The following is a 17,461-nucleotide window of genomic DNA, read 5'->3' on the forward strand; positions in this document are numbered from 1 at the left end:
TGAGAGGAATTTTGAAGATAGGATGACAATAAGGTGTACATTCATTTTCAGTAGCTCAATCATAGGAATTGAGTGACCTTTACATGAGTGAGAATAAAATATGTTGGAATGACCCGTGTTTGTGTTGGTTTGTGGAGATAGTTTTCACTCTTAGAAGGAGTCGGGATATTTATTTTTATTTATTTATTTATTTAAATAAATAAAAAGAGTTCAGTAGTCGGCAGGGCAATGGTCAAATGAGAAGACCATATAGAGAGGATGAATGGAAGTGTTTATTTATTTATTTATTTATTTATTTATTTATTATTATTATTTTTTAATTTTTTTTATTTATATTAATGCGTTAATTCCTCATTCAATCAATTGTATTCCCAATACCCTTTTCTTCTCCGTCCACCTCCTTCCATGGCGGTGGAGCTTCTCTCAGCCTACACCAACGCCCATCTCTCCGCCGCAATGGACCAAGACTCCGCCGTCCATGAAGCCGCCTCCGGTATCCACACCCTCAAAAAGCTCATCTCATTACTCTCCCACTCCCCACCTTCTAACCTCGACTCCGATTGCCAAGCCGTTGCTAACGCCGCCGTCTCCCATTTCAAAAAGGCCATTTCTCTCCTCGGCCACTCCCCTCGTACCGGACACGCTCGATTCCGCCGCGCCCCTTTAGATTCCTCTCAAATTTACAACGCAACCCCCATTCAGCAAATCCCTCCGCCGCCTCTCGAATCAGCCACCACCATTAATTTCTCTCATTCCTCGTTTCCCGCCGCCGACTCTGAAATTAACCTCCAACACCAACCCTCTTCCTCTTCTTTTCAAATCACTGATCTCTCCAGGGTTTCCTCTGTTGTCTCTAAGCCCTCTTCTGGCTCCAAGAGAAAGTGCGGCTCTGAAAATTTGGGCTCTGGGAAGTGCGGCGAATCCTCCGGTGGTCGATGCCATTGCTCCAAGAAGAGGTACAATTCTAAACTTAAAATCCATTAATTCCTCGGATCTGATACTAACATGTTGAATCATGACATAACATAGCCAAGAACTTTAGATTTCTAGGGTTTTGTATGAATTTCAAGTAGCTATCTGTTTAATCTTCAATGGATATGAACTAAACAAACAAACCCCATGTTTTGTTATGCAATGAATAGCAGAAAAATGAGGTTCAAAAGAGTGGTGAGAGTTCCAGCTATTAGCTCAAAGAACGCTGATATCCCTCCTGATGATTATTCATGGAGGAAGTATGGACAGAAGCCAATAAAGGGTTCTCCATATCCAAGGTAATGATCATAGAACATTCATTAAATTCACTCAAAGTTGCTGAAATTCATCAAGTTCTTGGAGATTAATAATGGGGGGGTTTGTGATTTGCAGAGGTTACTATAAATGCAGCAGTTTAAGAGGATGCCCTGCTAGAAAACATGTGGAGAGAGCTTCAGATGATCCATCTATGTTAATAGTGACATATGAAGGCGATCATAATCACTCTCAATCAGTGGCAGAGGCCTCAAGTCTCATCCTTGAATCATGGTGAACACAAAGAACAGAATCACAACAAAAAAAAAAATCACTCTGTTTTTCTTTTGATTCATACAGAAATAGAAATAGTTATTTGTTTACATCACAGTTCTTAGTTCTTGTGAGAAACTCTCCAAAAATGAATTAATTTTTTAGTTTTGAGCTTAGAAGAAGAAGAGAAATGAAGAAGATCATGGGTTTGCTTTCGTTTTTTGTTCTTTTTAGACATATATCTTCGATCACGAGGTCGAAACGTTTCGATTTTCTTTTCGGGTTTGTTCTTTAATATGAACACAGAAAACTTGAGAAGTGGAATTGGTCAATGGCTTGAAGAAACAAATTGGAAGTGGGTTGGGCAGTCTAAGAGAGAAATGAATCTTGTTTTGTTTGGTATTGAAGAAAAGATTGGAACTTTTCAAAGATGAAGAATTTAAGGCCACACACTAGAAGTAATGGAGCAAAGTCAAAAATGGTGGGCAAGAATATGCCCACGACCATACCCGACCCATCGTGCTTGACGCGTGGGCATGGCAACATAGAGATGCCCCACGTCCTGTCTATGCAGATAGTTCTAAACTTGTAGAAACGGTTCAAAGGATAAGGTTACTAGCCTTATCTGGTTAAGAATACGTAAAGAAAATCGAACTTGAGAGCGGTTTTATGTACCAGCCTGTAATTCATGGGTTGGGGTGTTTAGTCGACATACCCATGTTATCCAACACTGTCTGAAGGCGTTTATCTTATAATACTCGTTCGTATTATGACATATGTAAGTAACACGATTACTTAGAGTGTTTGATTTGATTTGATTAAGGAAACGTACAAATTCTGTTGGTAAAGTGGTCAAACTATGCATGGATTCAATTATTTGTAATCATACAGCTTTGACTTTTGTGGCTTAGGACCCTACATTGCTTTGATTTTCTGCCATTTAGCAATCTTTTTCTTTAGTTTATTTAGTTTATTTTGACTGGCGAACTGTCTTTGAAAACAACTTTTCGTTGTAGTCTAATGAACTTTAACTTTAATTAGTTGCAACATAATTATTTACAAGAAAGAGTAATGATTTCAAATATATATATATAATGTTATTTCGTAATATTGTTTACGTTCTACCAAACTTTTCGACGTTACGCGACAAAGAAGAAATGTCAATATTCGTAGCTTAATATAAGAGGTCAGAAGTTTGAATCTTTGACTTAATAAAAAAAATATTATGTGATGAACTAAATATATTAAAATTCGAACTAAATAGGTGTTTGTTAGCGTAAGCCCACTGCTAGTAGATATTGTCTATTTCGACCCGTTACGTATCGTTGTCAGTCTTACGATTTTAAAACATGTCTGCTAGAAAGAAGTTTTCACACCCTTATAAAGAATGTTTCGTTCATTTTTCCAACCGATGCGGGATCTCACAAATTTAGTTCTCAACTACTGGTAAAACTCCGAAATGCAGAAACAAAATAAAAATCAAAGTACATTAACCTTCCCGTAACTAGTTTAATTGAACTGGACTGCGAGACTAGTCCAATCAAACCAACTTAGATCAATAACTTCAATATCAATTTATGTCTGTAAGACTCTGTGATTTATTGATAACGAACAAAAAAACGGCTTGGAACAATCCAAATGCAATCGTAGACTCTATAAGGAAACCTGTAACTCATTGCGATGGAGAAATCGAAAATGAAGAAGTTGCTCGAGTGTTCGGGTTTCTTTAGTCAGTACCATACTAAATATATTGAAGTGTATTTAAAATTATAAATTTTTTATTTTTTATTTTAAGGATATTATTAGATGTTTTAAATTTAAGAGCATTTTAAAAATAAAATAGTATTTCTTATTAAATATAATTCTCCATTTTAAAATTTAAAATTCGTGCGAAAATGAAAAAACTAATTCTAATCCGTAAGCCCTAAATACATGTCTTTTGCTGAGTGTTCGGCGGCGGCGGCGGCGGCGATGGGCTGCGCAACCATCGTCATCGTTAGCTTATGAGATCCCCTTCCACTTCTAATCTCCATCTCAAAGCCATAATCTCTCTCCATAAGTCTCTCATGGCTTCCTCTGTCACCCAAACCCTTAAACCAGATTTCCCTCAAGACCTCGATGACCTTCTCTGCTCCGATCCACAGCAACATCAACAAGAGGAAAGTAAATCCGATGACCCATCACTTCTCTTGGTGTCGCGGAGTGGATATTTGAATGGCGGGTCGCGAATTGAGCGAGCCTGGGCTCATTGGTCGAAGCTTGGCCGGCCGAAGTTGATTGTAGCTCCTATGGTGGATAATTCGGAGCTACCGTTCCGTTTGCTCTGCAGGAAATATGGTGCTGAGGCGGCGTATACGCCTATGCTGCATTCACGGATATTTACCGAGAACGACAAGTATAGGAACGTGGAATTTACCACTTGTCAGGTATATGAAAAGTTCAATCCAAGTTTATGTTATCCTTCTTTCTGTATTTCTGTTCATTCTTCCTTGTTTTTGAAATTTTGGAATGGTTTATAGGAGGACCGCCCATTGTTTGTTCAATTTTGTGCCAATGATCCTGATGTTTTGTTGGAAGCTGCTAGAAGAGTGGAGCCATATTGTGATTACGTCGATCTTAACCTTGGGTAATCTCTATTGATCATCTCTCTAATTCGTATTCTATTGGGCAACTCATACGAATTTTTGCATTCCTTATGATATTATATGCCAAATGCTTACCTGCTATGCTTCTCGTGGATTGGTGGAGTCAGAATTTGTTTACCAAAACATTTTTTTGTTGATTAATACTGGGGAAACCGTTCCCAAGTTCTAATTATTAGCTTCAATTTGTTACATCAATTGAAGGTGACTATTGGTATTGTGTTCGCAAACCATTATATGTTTGTCAAATCCTAATTTGTTTCACTGAGAGCCAACGATGGGAAAATGCTATCTTGCCTAAGGGCTTGCAAACTCTGAGTATTTCGGTTTAACTTGAAACTAGGAATATACGTGAACTAACGTCATGACTGAAAAGTTGATACCTGATTATAGGTTGATTGACGGGTTCGATACTACGTGGGATAGCCTGAAATCCATTTGGTTGTTAATCGGTTTGATGTTAAGATGTGTCAATGGTTCAGTGATGTTATTAGTTTTACTTGGGTGCAGTGAGGAGACCATATTGAGTCTAGACACATATATCCTCCCTGTTTTGCTACAAGGAGCATAGCTTGTGGTAACTGGTTAGAAATTTCTTATACTCTTGGTTTGTGTGACACTCTTGGTTGAAGATCCTAACCAAGTGTAGTTTTGGAGAGCAATTGAAGGAAAATTTGAAAATGAAAAAGCTTGTGCCTGTGTTAAGGTGAATAATTGACTTTGTCTAGCCCCAATTTGAGGAAGCTTGCCAACTTAGTTAATGTAGCTTTCCTATTACTAAGGAAAATTACCCATTGAATTTCTTGATTTGGAATGTTAGAGAATGCTGGTTGCTGTATAAAAGAGTAGCTTGGACTCATTGGTTTAAGGAATTTCCAGGAGACAATTAATTATGCTGGTTGCTCTCTTTTAGCTGTTCATGGGAATTTCTGTAGAAGAGTAGCCTGGGCTCATTGGTTTAAGGAATTTCCTCTTCTGCAAGATTATTTTGAATGTTAAACTCTGGGGATCAAATTTTGAACAGGTGTAATCCTAGCTAGAGTCATCGTTAGTCGATCAAAAACTTCTTCAAAGTAAGAGGTGTCCGTGCAAAATTTTATCCTAATAGGCCTTGGGAGCTTTGGATTTGATTTTGTTTCCTCTTCTTTTTTGTTTGTTCATACTCTGTTTCCTCGTGTAGAATTGATACTTTATCCATATTTGAAAGGTTCAATTAGTTCGTTATAAGACCCAAGGCCTTGGGAGCTTTGGAAAGTCGGATTAGGAAAAAACTTCAACAAGGAATTATGGAGACTTGATTATATTTTGATTTCCTCTCTATTGTCTCCCTTAATTTGAGAGGCTCTCCTCCTTGTATAACTTTCCATTGTTCTCAAGTCACTGCCAAAGAGGAAGGTAGCATAAACCCATGTTGATTATATTTTAAATTTATTATATTAATGGGTAGAAATTTCAATATCAGTAGATATCACGAGAAAAATTGAAAGTACCTCAAGAACTCAAAAAGGTTTCAAAATTGACAAATAAAACTTCGGTATTTATACGTCTTTGTGACTAACTATATTTACCACTATCATGCTTTACAATTCTATTAGACTTAAGCAAGTACATTGAAATCAAGTAGGATTTGGGTATCTAATTGATATTAAGAGATCAAGACACTGTAGACCCTTATTATGATTAAAGTAGCTTTTATTATAACTTCTAATTTTTTGTGAGTTCCCACGTCGGTTGGGGAGGAGAACAAAACATTCTTTATAAGGGTGAGGAAACCTCTCCCTAGCAGATATGTTTTAGAAACCTTGAGGGGAAGCCCGAAAGGGAAAACTCAAAAAGGACAATATTTGCTAGCGCTGGGCTTAGGCCGTTACATAATTAACCTAAGAATTAAAATTACGAAACTTTTCTTAAAGAAATTCATGCCGCTTATTTTATTCCTTTTGTGCTATTTTCTACATGGTTCTCCCTCTCAATTATGTGTCTGAAACTAACAGAAACAACATTAAGGATAATCTAATGTCACCTGTTTTTCCAAATGTATTGCATGCCAAATATGTTACATTGTGTCCATATTGTTTACTTACAGTTTCTGAACATGAATTGAGCGCTGTACTAATTTATGCAGGTGTCCTCAGCGTATCGCCAAGCGAGGAAATTATGGGGCGTTTTTAATGGATAACTTACCTCTTGTAAAAGCAATAGTAGAGAAGTTGGCTTCCAATCTTGAGGTTCCTGTATCATGCAAAATCCGAATCTTCCCAAATTTACAGGATACAATTAACTATGCAAGAATGTTAGAGGATGCTGGTTGCTCTCTTTTAGCTGTTCATGGCCGCACAAGAGATGAAAAAGATGGTAAGAAATTCCGGGCTAATTGGAGTGCCATTACTGCTGTTAAAAATGCTGTACGAATTCCAGTTCTTGCCAATGGGAATATAAGGCACATGGAAGATGTTTACGACTGTTTGCAAGAGACCGGGGTCGAGGGTGTTCTTTCAGCCGAAACCCTTCTTGAGAATCCTGCACTTTTTGCTGGGTTTCGAACAGCAGAATGGATTGAGGGCTATGAAGAAAGTACCAGGGATGGAAACCTGGATCAAGCCGATCTGCTGGTGGATTACTTGAAGCTTTGTGAAAAATACCCCGTCCCATGGCGAATAATTCGTTCACACGTACACAAGTTGTTGGGAGATTGGTTCAAGCTTCATCCACACATTAGAGAAGACTTCAATGCTCAATCCAAGCTCACCTTTGAATTTCTTTATAATATGGTGGAGCGTTTGAGAGAGTTGCAGGTAAAAATTCCTCTTTATATAAAGGATTCTTCTCCTGCATCTGCAATTTTGGCCAATGGTTGACTGCTTCACAGATTGATTGATAGGCTTACTGGTCTTAACTTGAAGGATTCTTTGCGAAAACTAGATTCATTCTGTTGTTGTACCACTAATATTCACACAAAATTATCATTCTTGTAGCCTTAATTGCACAAGGAAGATAAGATTCTGTATTTATTGTTCAAATTGTAGCCTTAATTGATTAGATTAAGGACGATATAGAGATTGAACAGCTACATTTTTGGCTATGCTCATTTATTCTTGTTACATCTTGTTCGCCGTTCTTGGGTAAAAACGTTTCTTGTATTGAAAGAGTTCGATTGTTAGTAGTGTTTTTAACCTCCTAATTATTCGAGGTCAATCTTTCTATAAACATCTTTTCACCATGATTAGAACTTGGATTGAGATGAGACTGTTTGGCATATTTTGGTATGTGGTAGTCTAGAAACGATTGATATCAACTAAATGCTCACTTCCATTTCATATCAATTGTTGTATGTTTATGGACGCTCTAACTGCTAGGTTTCGAAAATGACATTATCAAGTCAAAATTTCTTCCTATTCCTACTAAGTTGATTCTTATTTCTTAGGATAAGTGCTCAAGAGATTATCTCCAGAGTTGGAAAGTGTTGGAAACTTTTGTATATTTGTAAAGAATATATTCTAAGTTAATATAAGCTTCAAAATATTGATAGATTAAGTCATCTTAACTTACAATAGTGAAATAAGCTTACGAGACTCGCTGGTGTAGACCTGTTAGGTACTCGAAGATTAAAAACAACAGGTACTCGAAGATTAAAAACACAACAGAATAATATATTGGAATGTCAAAGAGAAGTTATGACATAATAATAGTCCAAATTCCACTAAAACGATTCATAACAATTCGTATTTATATCAAGACACCCCTAGCTAATTATTACTTAGCCTTTTGAGAACCTACTAATACTCCCAACATAACCCTTGCTAGTACTCTCACCATGCCCAATTGGCTCACAAGTCATAGCAACTGATTTTAATGAATTTGCAAACCAGATGCTTCCCTACAAAGCTCTCTTTATTATAATACACAAAAGAAAGTTTACAACATAAACCAACATAAAATACACAGAAGTGTAAATATAAAGACAACAGATCAAAGAGGATTACAGTTCTGAACTTTCAAACGAAATTTGTGAGAACTTTACCAACCAGATGCTCCCCATAAACAGCTCTCTTGAATTTTGATTCTCCACCTGTTTTCTTCTTGCAAATTTCCAAAGGCTCCACTGCCGTGTCGAAATTCGTCTGCTTTTCCAAACAATAGCAAGCTGATTAGACATTAATGGATAACAGAGAGTAAGAGAAAGAGAGAGGGAAAGACCTCGTAGAAAAATGCGACGCAAACTCTATATTTCGGAGACTTGTTGATAACTCGATGTAAAGTTGACTTGTACAGCCCATTCGAGTAGATCTACAAATTTAAGAAGTTTATGGATGAAAATAATCGACTAATCTAGAGTACGATATTCAGACGTGATCATGTACCTCGAGCATGTCGCCAATGTTACAAACAAAAGCTCCAGGAATTGGTGGAGCTGATATCCATTCTCCAGATAAGTTTCTCACCTTCCACCAACTTATCCATCAGTTTATGAAACAAAACTAGAGCAGCAGAAGAATGGAGGAAAGGAAAGAAGCAACACCATGATTGTTTTAACCTTTACCTGAAGTGCAGTAATATCATCATCCTGATTAACCAATGTCAACAGACCTATCAAAGACCGATAGTTAGTATAATATACAATCGATTAAACAGATACTAATGATCTAAAAGACACGTTTTTCTTTTTTACTGTTCTTTTTACCATAGTCGGTGTGAGCCCCGCTGAACGTCGCTCAATGATGAAAAGTTGAAAGCAAAGGGATAGCAAAGAAGAAGATGAACCAAATAAAGACAGCATTAGAGCCAGAAAGATTATAAGTACAGAAAACCACTAATGCTGTAAATTACCATCCAATGTCATTTTCTGGGATATCAGAAGCCTTCAAAGAGGAGGCGCCCGGATAACCAATAAGACGCATAACCCAAAATGAATTTCCAGCTCTATCCCCCTCGAATTCATATGGGGATCCACCCAATGCTAAAGCAATTCCGCGCATAATATTTCTCGAAACATCTAATAACGCATTAAATTTCACTAGTAAAAATCTTGGTTTATTATTATTTTTTTGGGTTGAAGAGGGAAGCTTATAAAGAAACTTTGCCTGTGCAGAGATTGATGTACTCTTCCATCAGTTCCTTAAAGTTGGGAGGATCAAGAGGCCTAACACAAATTAAAACAATGTCTTTCATGATTGAATTTATCTCAATACCGCAAATTCCCAACATTTTCTTACAATATTGATCAAAAGAGGCAATTAAAGACAAATTGTTTAAAACTACGTTTGAAATGCATGAACTATGCTTACCATTGGTTACTCCCTTCCATAGTTTTGCCAAGGGTTCCATACATCCCTGGTTTAAATTCCCTATAGCACTGTCCAATTGCAAACGTGATAGCATAGAAGTTCAGCAATGCAAAAATATAAGAACAGATGACTTCTCAAAAGTGATATGAACAACTCATTCAAGAAATGAGGGCAAACTCACGTCTATAGCTTCATGCATATCTGGTACTCCTTTGGTTATGTTTTCTCCTACTCTTTGATATCCTCTGCATATGAAGTTATAAATTCATATTATAAACAGAATATTTCATTTGGCTAGTAGCCTGCTATCCTCTAGAACAAACCTGTATCCACTAGCTGGAGTCAACTTGATCTTGACTTTTTCTTCATAAGGATGTTGGAAAAACGTGCGTGTTGCTTTCTTTACCTCACCAAGGAGGGATTCAGAAATACCGTGGCCCTTCTGATAAATCACAAGATATTTTATTGTCAAACATTATAGTAACAAATATATGCTTTTTTTTTTAAATAGACACAAATTTATGCTAGAAACATATAGAAATGGGGGGCAAGTAAAAAGAAGGGATATCATCAGTACCTAAAGGCATTAGCACTGAAAGAGAATATTTCCTGTGATAATTTCTCTCAATGCAGCTAGCCTATTGATAACCTACTAATACTTCCAATATAATCATAGCCTTTTGAGAGGACTATCTCCCAAATCTCACAATGGATTACATCTTCAAAAAATAATAGCGCATAAAGTCATAAGCCCAAAGAGAACAATATCTGCTAGCGGTGGATCTGGATNCACCGGACAATGTGCCAGCTTTCTCACTGTTCACCGAAGGGGGTAGACATGAGGCGGTGTGCCAATAAGGACGCTGGGCCCCGAACGGGGGTGGATTTGGTGGCGGTCCCACATCGATTGGAGAAAGGAACAAGTGCCAGCAAGGACGCTGGGCCCCGAAGGGGGGTGGATTGTGATGTCCCACATTGGTTGGGGAGGAGAACAAAACACCCTTTATAAGGGTGTGGAAACCTTCCCCTAGCAGATACGTTTTAAAGCCTTGAGGGAAAACCCGAAAGGGAAAGCCCAAAGAAGACAACAAGCGGTGTGCTTGGGCCGTTACAATAACACTCCTTATTTATAATTAAGACACCCCTAACTAATTATGACTCTGCCCTTATTGATAACCTACTAATGTTTCCAACATAACCCTTTCTAGTATCTCACAAAACCTTGTCAAATTGACTCACAAGTCACGGGAAGTGATTTTAACGAACAAGGTTTCCCTCAGGAAAATTTAATGGTGGCAAAGTTACAAGTCAATTTAGGCCGTTTGGAGATTAAATATAAGATCTGACCTCATTGAACCTCGCTTTGGTTCATGGAAGATTTCCTTGGTCCATTCTTAGGTCCAACACTGTTTTTAGAGTGGTTTTGGAATGGTCAAAATAATTTTTTCCATGCTCGGAATAAGTGATTTTGGTTAATCCAAAGTCACTCTCAAATAGATAGATTTCTTGAATCAAGAGATTAGATAAATCAAAGATCAAAAGTAATTATTGGGGTTTTGAAAGAAACGTCTTGTTTTGTTGTGTGGAATCAAGGGATTCCTAAATTAATTCACACACCAAGTCAATCATGTACGAAGAACTTGTAGAATGAGTTCCTTAGAACATCCATTTCGAAAAAGAGATGGCTAACAATCACAACAAAATGTGACAAATCAATCAGAGAGGGAGAGAACAATAAATGTACCGCGTAGAAGAAGCCAGTCTGTCTACAAGCTTGATCTAATTGCTTCACGACTTCCAACACATTCGCATCCTCACACATTTGGGGGTCATCTTTCTTTTCCATAATTGGACCAACATCTAAACAAAACAAGATTCGAGTTAATTAGAAGAACAAAACCAAATCCATGATTCAGAAAAACTTGAAATTAGAATTCGTCCGTGCGATTACCAATTATAGGAAAGGATGTGAAGTCGGTAGCCATGAGTGAAGATTGAAGAAGAAGAAGAAAAGGAATAATCAGATGATTTTTGGTGTTCTCAAGCTCCGCAGATACTTTGACGGCGAAGGCTCTGCAACGCCGAGAGGAATTACGCCTGCTCCACTGAATGCTATTTTTAGTTATTCAATCGATTAATAAACTTTTTTTTTTCACTTTATATTTTTAAAATATTTATTATTTATATTCACATTCGTTATATTTTATAAATCGTGAAAGTATTTTTTGTTTATGGATTTATCAATCTATTGGCACGACTAAGTTTAGGGCATGACTCTAATACCATGTTAGATAAACACGACTTTCCACAATGGTATGATATTGTCCACTTTGAACATAAACTCTCATAACTCTACTCTAGCTTCCCCAAAAGGCAACATTCCAATGAAGAGAGTATATTTTGTTTATAAACTCAGGATCATTCCCTAAATTAGCAGATGTGCGACTTTCATCATCCAACAAAGAGTATAAATTAGCCATAAAGTTTTGATACAGTTTCTCGATGGCAAAAATATAAATTACGGACGATATTTCTTTTTGACCTTTCACTTCTGGAAGCGTCCTTTCTTAATGTCTGTCATAGACATGTGAAAATGTCAACGTGTAAAATAAAAAGGTTTAATATTCTTTTTATTATTGTTATTATTATTATTGAGATTTGATTTAAGGGAAAAATAATATTTTATATATATTTTTTTTTTAAGGAAAGTATTTGCTTCTGGATAAGATTGTCATTTGTTTACATATCTTTTTTTTTTTAATTTAAAAAAATAATTTATAGTTTTTAATAAATTAAGTAAAATAAAAGTTTATTGTGCTTAAATAAAATACTTCAAGGTTTAAAAGCCAATAAAAAAATAACTATTTATGTTAAAAAAATTTGTATAAATAAATTATTTTAAGTTCATTTAATTTAATTTATTTGAGCTTAATTTAATTTTTTTTCAATAAATTTAAAATATTTAAATTTGGCTCATATTCATTAATTGATCTCGATCTTAATTATTTTAAGTTCGGTCACCACGTGACATAATTTGATTGGTTGGATTTAGCTTAGAGAAAACAAGTGTAAAGTTGTATGTCGTCTTTACGCAGCAGTTCGGCTAAAAAATGGTGTATTTAGCTCGATTTGGCACTTTTGACATTGGCCCATTATATTTTTACCTTTTCGGAGCTGAATTTGATCTTAATTAAAGCAATTGAAGTTAGTATAACGTCATATTACCAAGTTTAAGTTGAATGAAGTTAGAAATGTGAATTATTAAAGAAACGAGATGGACGTTCTAATAGGAAACTGTTTCCAATGATACTTGGAGCAACTTCAAGGGACAAAATTCAAACGAACTTGAGTGATTATTTTAGAGAGAACGTCGGTTAAGGCCAACCAACTAAGTGGCTTTACCATCGGCTCGGTCGGAAGACTTGACTTGTGTATGACGACACGTACTCAGTGGCCCTTGCACGTGTGATTTATGTTTTATGTTATTTGATGATGAGATTATGTCGTACTTCCCAATTTATGATGATGAGTACGGACACGTACACTATGATGATGATGATCATCATGCCTTGAATGATACTCAAGGGTCTGCTGACCTCCAGATGTCCGGCTACAGACAGCTAACCCGACTATGATGGGTCCAAGGAGTGCGAACCACCTGCCATTCACGCTCGCACGTGTGAGTCGTGTGTAGAAAAGTATTATACATCCAAGAAGCCACCCCTATGATAGTTTTAAGGATAGGTCCCTAGTAATGAGTTGCATGTGTTTGAATTCCCTAACCCAAATAGTGGGTCAATTAATGAGTATTTCTTAAAATACTTAACTCGTGTGCTACTTCTATTTTAGGCAAAGACAAGACACCTTGTACGGCTGATAATGACATTGCAAGTAGAAACCTTGACATGTGTATAGAATAGTGATATTTCATTTTCTTAGACTTAGGTTAGTATAGGGTGTTCTTACTTTTAATGTTTTATTTGTTTTATTTAGTATTTCGTAGCGTTGTTTTAAAGATGTTTTCGAATATGTAAGTCCATGACAGTGTTTTATTTTATGATAAAATTTTAAATGTCTATTTCCACATAAGAGAGTATGTTATTAAATAAATGACTCGAACAACCCGAACCAACCCAACACAAAAAAAAATTATAGTTGAGTTGGGTTAGGGTCAATATTTAACAATGGTTGTTTTGTTTAAAAAATTTTATAACCCGAACAATAATTAGGTTGGGTTTAAAAAATGTCCCCACTCAACTAACTCAACCCACGAACACCCCTACGCCCAGTGGGTTCGTGCGTTTGTGAACAATGTGTAACAAAGTACTTGCATCCAACCATATTCAAGACAGAAAGTAGAGCCTAATGAATAGTCACGAAAAATAAGTCCCACCATGTTCCATATTTTCATATGATTGCATTTCTCGATTCACACGGTGGGGACATTTACGGAGGTATTTTTCAATACTCAACTAACGTTTCATTTCTTTTCCATATAAAGGTAAGGGTCCCATGTACGGATAATGTCGTCAGTTGAGGAAGCCATGAAACGTCACAATAGTTAGATTTGCGCATTTAAGTCGCAATTTTTATATTAGGGTAGGTCGATCGCATCTATTTCCAAAATTAGATAATAAATATTTTTCTAGTTTTCAACCGTTACTTTTACGATGATATTATTAAATTTAAAACGAGACGTTTAAAGCATACCTCGAGTTGTCGCATACAATAATCATAACATACATATTAAACGATCTTATTTTAAAAGAAAAAGTAGGAACGTTACATAATAAGTGCGAAGGGTGACACTATGGGCATACCTCGAGTACAAAACCCTAGAAGGACAACACGATGGTACCAGACTTACGATGCCTAGTCGAGAAAAAAAAAAAAAAAAAAAAAAAAAAANATTGAGACGAAAGCTAAAATTTAAAACGCTCGTTTTGAAACGTGATCAACTAAATAAATATTAACGCAACAATGTCATAATTTCAATTTTATGTCACGTGAAATGTTTGAAAAAATATTGTATTTTTGGAAAGTAATTAAATGAATAACAAAAACTTTTGTATTTTATTGATTTATTTTAGTGTAACGAAAGTCAAATTAATAAAGATAAAAAATTAAATATTTAATTTTGAGAGTTTCCATAAAATAAGCGGTTGAAAATGAATTATTGAGAATTATTTCTAATTTGATAATTAAAACTTCAAATTCCCTATTAATATTATTATTTTCCAATCCAACAATCTCACAATTACAATGCTTTTTGCAAATTCCTCCACCCTCCGCTACTCTCTCCGCCGCAAAGACGGCACCGATCAACTCCTCCAAGTCCGGCTGGGCTATTCCAGCCGTCTGATCTCCCGATCGCCGTATTCGGGGCTTTCCTACGACATCCTGGAAGAAACTCCGTCGACCCTGATAGCGGATGCTCTGTTTCCTCTGCCTCTGCGGGAGCTGGAGGATCCGTTATTCTGTCATGCTTACTTGGTTGAATTGGTGTCCTCTTTGAACCTCGACTCCATATCCTGCAACCCCATTGCTCAGAAGATCACGTCGTTGGTCACACAGTGGGCCGCTGTAGACTACGATGCGAAGTTCCAATTGGTGGCGGATATTGACTACATTCAAATGTTTTGGAGGGAGGAGAGCCGTAGTCCTGTTCGGCGAGGTGTAATGGTGGAGGAGAGAGTGGTTCTGGAGGAAGCTGGAGTGGCGGCAACAACGGCGGCCGGAAAACAGGGGATGGCAGGAGAAGAGTGCAGTGTGTGCTACGAATGCTATGATGAAGAGAAGGGCGGAGATAAGGAGGTGGCTAGGATCCCATGCGGTCATATGTTTCACAAATCATGCATCCTCACCTGGTTTCAATGTAGCAATTCATGTCCTTTGTGTAGAGCTAAATTATAACATGTTGTTAAGAATGATGATCTGATATCATGTAAAGAACAAGAAACATGTTGTTAAGAATGATCTGATATCATGTTAAGAACAAGAACCTGAGTGAGAATAAAAGTCTGTTAAATGTGATCAAAAGTTTAATCTTCATTAATGATCATTATATTTAAATAGAATATAAACTAAAATATTTTACTAACCAAATCTGAAAGATAAGATAAAATATATCAAATATAAAAGTGCTCAGAAGTTAATTTTCTGAATATTTTTATTTTTTTAAGTTTATTTTATTACTTTATCTAAACCTTCCTAATATATATTTTAATTTCAAAATTTAAAAATAATTAATTATTTTGATAATTATCCGTTAGAAATTTATCATTTATCTAAATTTATCATTTTAAAAAATTTTGGATTAATATTAAAATAGGGGAGAAAAGTAATTGAGAAGTTGATGAATTTGAGGGAAGCAGGACAACTATGTTTTTAAACGTCCACCTACACTCAACTTTGACCTAGAGCCTCGTACCCCGACATTACTACAGATTGAACTGTATGATCATACGTCGATTAAATTATCTGAATGTTGAAATCGTATGACCAAACATTTTTTTATAAGGGCGTGTAAACTTCTCTCTAAAAAACAATTACGGTAGAGAAATGACCAATCTTTATAAAGGTGTGGAAACTTCTCCTAAACAAACACATTTTAAAATTATGAGTCTGACGGTGATACGTAACGGGGCAAAACGGATAGTATTATACTAGCGGTGGGTTTGGACTGTTACAAATGATATAAGAGTCAGACACCGGACGATGTGCCAGTAAAGATGGTAGATCCTAAGAGAGTGGATTGTGAGATCCTACATCGGTTGGAGAGTAGAATCTTCGACTATTTTATAACATTAAGTTAATTCTAACCTTTTTAATATTAAAGATCGCGTTTATAATTTAACCTAAATTTATTAATAATATGATGGTTGAGTTTATTTAATTTATAATCCTTTATATTGTTGATTTAATTATTCAACCATGATTAAAATGAGATATCAAATTATCATTTTCCTTATTTAATGAACTATGTTCGTCAATTTGAGTTAAACACAATTAATTAAGACGTTATACGTCACAATTAATTAAGACGTTATATGTCTGATCAAAAGGTTTGATGATCCAATCACCATCACACATGTTTTATTATATGGAAGATTACTTAAATGTTGACCGGATATATCAATTACTCATATAAAATCAAGAGAAAATTAATGATCGAACGTCTAATTGGTCCCTCAATTCTTTTGTGTTTAATAAATTCTTGATTCATAAAAAATATTTTTTTTGATCTAAAATTTAATTTTATGCTAATATAATTATAAACTTTCAATTTTATATCTATTTTAAAATTTTATTCAAATTAAATTGAAAATTTTAAGATTTATTAAATAAAAATTAAAAGTTTAATTATTTATCGCAATTTGTAGAGCTCAAAAACCACGTAAATATAAACTTAAAAGTTTAAGAACTAATTTAGTACTTTAAAAATTTAGAGAATAAATAAATATTAATGTAACGGCCCAACAATAAATAATAAAGAGGACAATATTTGTTACCGATGGACTTGAATCGTTATAAATGGTATCAGAGCCAGACACTAGGTGATGTGTCAGCCAAGAAGACTAAGCTCTAAAGGGAAGTGGACACAAGGCAGTGTGCTAGCACGGATGCTACCCTCGAATGGAGGTGGATTGGGAGGTCCCACATCGATTAGAGAAGGCAACAAGTTCTAGCGAGGATGCTGGGTCTTGAAGAAGAGTGGATTGTGAGATCTCATATCGGTTGGAGAGGAGAATAAAACATTATTTATTCTTTATAAGGGTGTGGAAACCTTTTTCCAGTAGACACGTTTTAAAAACGTTGAGGGAAATCCTGAAAATGAAAGCTAAAAAAGGACAATATTTGCTAGCGGTGGACTGAGTCGTTACAATTGAACCAAAAGCGTATAGAGTAAAATTGTAGGAGTGTTCATAGGATTCGATAATTCGACTAACTTGGACCACTCAACCCAAACCATAAAAATTGGATTGGGTTTGAACTCTTGAAAAAAAGAAAAAAAAAAGAATTGAAATTGGAGGG

General features: G+C 35.8%; 4 protein-coding genes across 5 annotated transcripts; 3 read left to right on the forward strand and 1 right to left on the reverse strand.

Moving 5' to 3' along the window:
- Nucleotides 1-347: 347 nt before the first annotated feature.
- LOC111794762 (probable WRKY transcription factor 15) lies at nt 348-2,348 on the forward strand. 2 transcript variants are annotated; one of them, XM_023676898.1, is made up of 3 exons: nt 348-956; nt 1,143-1,271; nt 1,366-2,348. In XM_023676898.1, the coding sequence occupies exons 1-3, from the start codon at nt 406-408 to the stop codon at nt 1,523-1,525; spliced, it is 840 nt and encodes a 279-aa protein (XP_023532666.1). In that variant the 5' UTR covers nt 348-405; the 3' UTR covers nt 1,526-2,348. The 2 variants fall into 2 exon arrangements, with proteins under 2 accessions (XP_023532666.1, XP_023532667.1); XM_023676899.1 differs by having other exon boundaries at nt 349-956; nt 1,146-1,271.
- A 1,037-nt stretch (nt 2,349-3,385) lies between these two features.
- LOC111796167 (tRNA-dihydrouridine(16/17) synthase [NAD(P)(+)]-like) lies at nt 3,386-7,243 on the forward strand. The gene is made up of 3 exons (XM_023678890.1): nt 3,386-3,926; nt 4,020-4,126; nt 6,268-7,243. The coding sequence occupies exons 1-3, from the start codon at nt 3,504-3,506 to the stop codon at nt 6,998-7,000; spliced, it is 1,263 nt and encodes a 420-aa protein (XP_023534658.1). The 5' UTR covers nt 3,386-3,503; the 3' UTR covers nt 7,001-7,243.
- A 591-nt stretch (nt 7,244-7,834) lies between these two features.
- Nucleotides 7,835-11,555, reverse strand: LOC111794770 (probable 2-oxoglutarate-dependent dioxygenase At3g50210). The gene is made up of 12 exons (XM_023676907.1): nt 11,379-11,555; nt 11,172-11,287; nt 9,751-9,869; nt 9,609-9,672; nt 9,428-9,495; nt 9,224-9,282; nt 8,970-9,135; nt 8,824-8,843; nt 8,683-8,729; nt 8,504-8,584; nt 8,340-8,429; nt 7,835-8,263 (listed from the first exon to the last, which is right to left on the reverse strand). Exons 1-12 carry the CDS (start codon nt 11,410-11,412, stop codon nt 8,138-8,140), a joined length of 990 nt encoding a protein of 329 aa, XP_023532675.1. The 5' UTR covers nt 11,413-11,555; the 3' UTR covers nt 7,835-8,137.
- A 3,117-nt stretch (nt 11,556-14,672) lies between these two features.
- LOC111795903 lies at nt 14,673-15,442 on the forward strand. Its single transcript, XM_023678536.1, has one exon. It carries the CDS (start codon nt 14,690-14,692, stop codon nt 15,338-15,340), a length of 651 nt encoding a protein of 216 aa, XP_023534304.1. The 5' UTR covers nt 14,673-14,689; the 3' UTR covers nt 15,341-15,442.
- The last annotated feature ends 2,019 nt before the right edge of the window (nt 15,443-17,461 follow it).

The sequence above is a fragment of the Cucurbita pepo genome, chromosome LG05 (assembly GCF_002806865.2).
Source record: "Cucurbita pepo subsp. pepo cultivar mu-cu-16 chromosome LG05, ASM280686v2, whole genome shotgun sequence".
NCBI lineage: Eukaryota > Viridiplantae > Streptophyta > Magnoliopsida > Cucurbitales > Cucurbitaceae > Cucurbita > Cucurbita pepo.

Excerpts from the sequence above, each read along its gene's own strand:
- LOC111794762 (XM_023676898.1), top strand. The coding sequence starts at position 406 with ATGGCGGTGGAGCTTCTCTCAGCCTACACCAACGCCCATCTCTCCGCC. Across the intron at positions 957-1,142 it reads TGCCATTGCTCCAAGAAGAG|CAGAAAAATGAGGTTCAAAA; the intron begins GTACAATTCTAA and ends TGCAATGAATAG. Across the intron at positions 1,272-1,365 it reads AAGGGTTCTCCATATCCAAG|AGGTTACTATAAATGCAGCA; the intron begins GTAATGATCATA and ends TGTGATTTGCAG.
- LOC111796167 (XM_023678890.1), top strand. The coding sequence starts at position 3,504 with ATGAGATCCCCTTCCACTTCTAATCTCCATCTCAAAGCCATAATCTCT. Across the intron at positions 3,927-4,019 it reads TGGAATTTACCACTTGTCAG|GAGGACCGCCCATTGTTTGT; the intron begins GTATATGAAAAG and ends AATGGTTTATAG. Across the intron at positions 4,127-6,267 it reads TACGTCGATCTTAACCTTGG|GTGTCCTCAGCGTATCGCCA; the intron begins GTAATCTCTATT and ends TAATTTATGCAG.
- LOC111794770 (XM_023676907.1), bottom strand. The coding sequence starts at position 11,412 with ATGGCTACCGACTTCACATCCTTTCCTATAATTG. Across the intron at positions 11,288-11,378 it reads CACATCCTTTCCTATAATTG|ATGTTGGTCCAATTATGGAA; the intron begins GTAATCGCACGG and ends TGTTTTGTTTAG. Across the intron at positions 9,283-9,427 it reads ATGGAAGGGAGTAACCAATG|GCCTCTTGATCCTCCCAACT; the intron begins GTAAGCATAGTT and ends AATTTGTGTTAG.
- LOC111795903 (XM_023678536.1), top strand. The coding sequence starts at position 14,690 with ATGCTTTTTGCAAATTCCTCCACCCTCCGCTACTCTCTCCGCCGCAAA.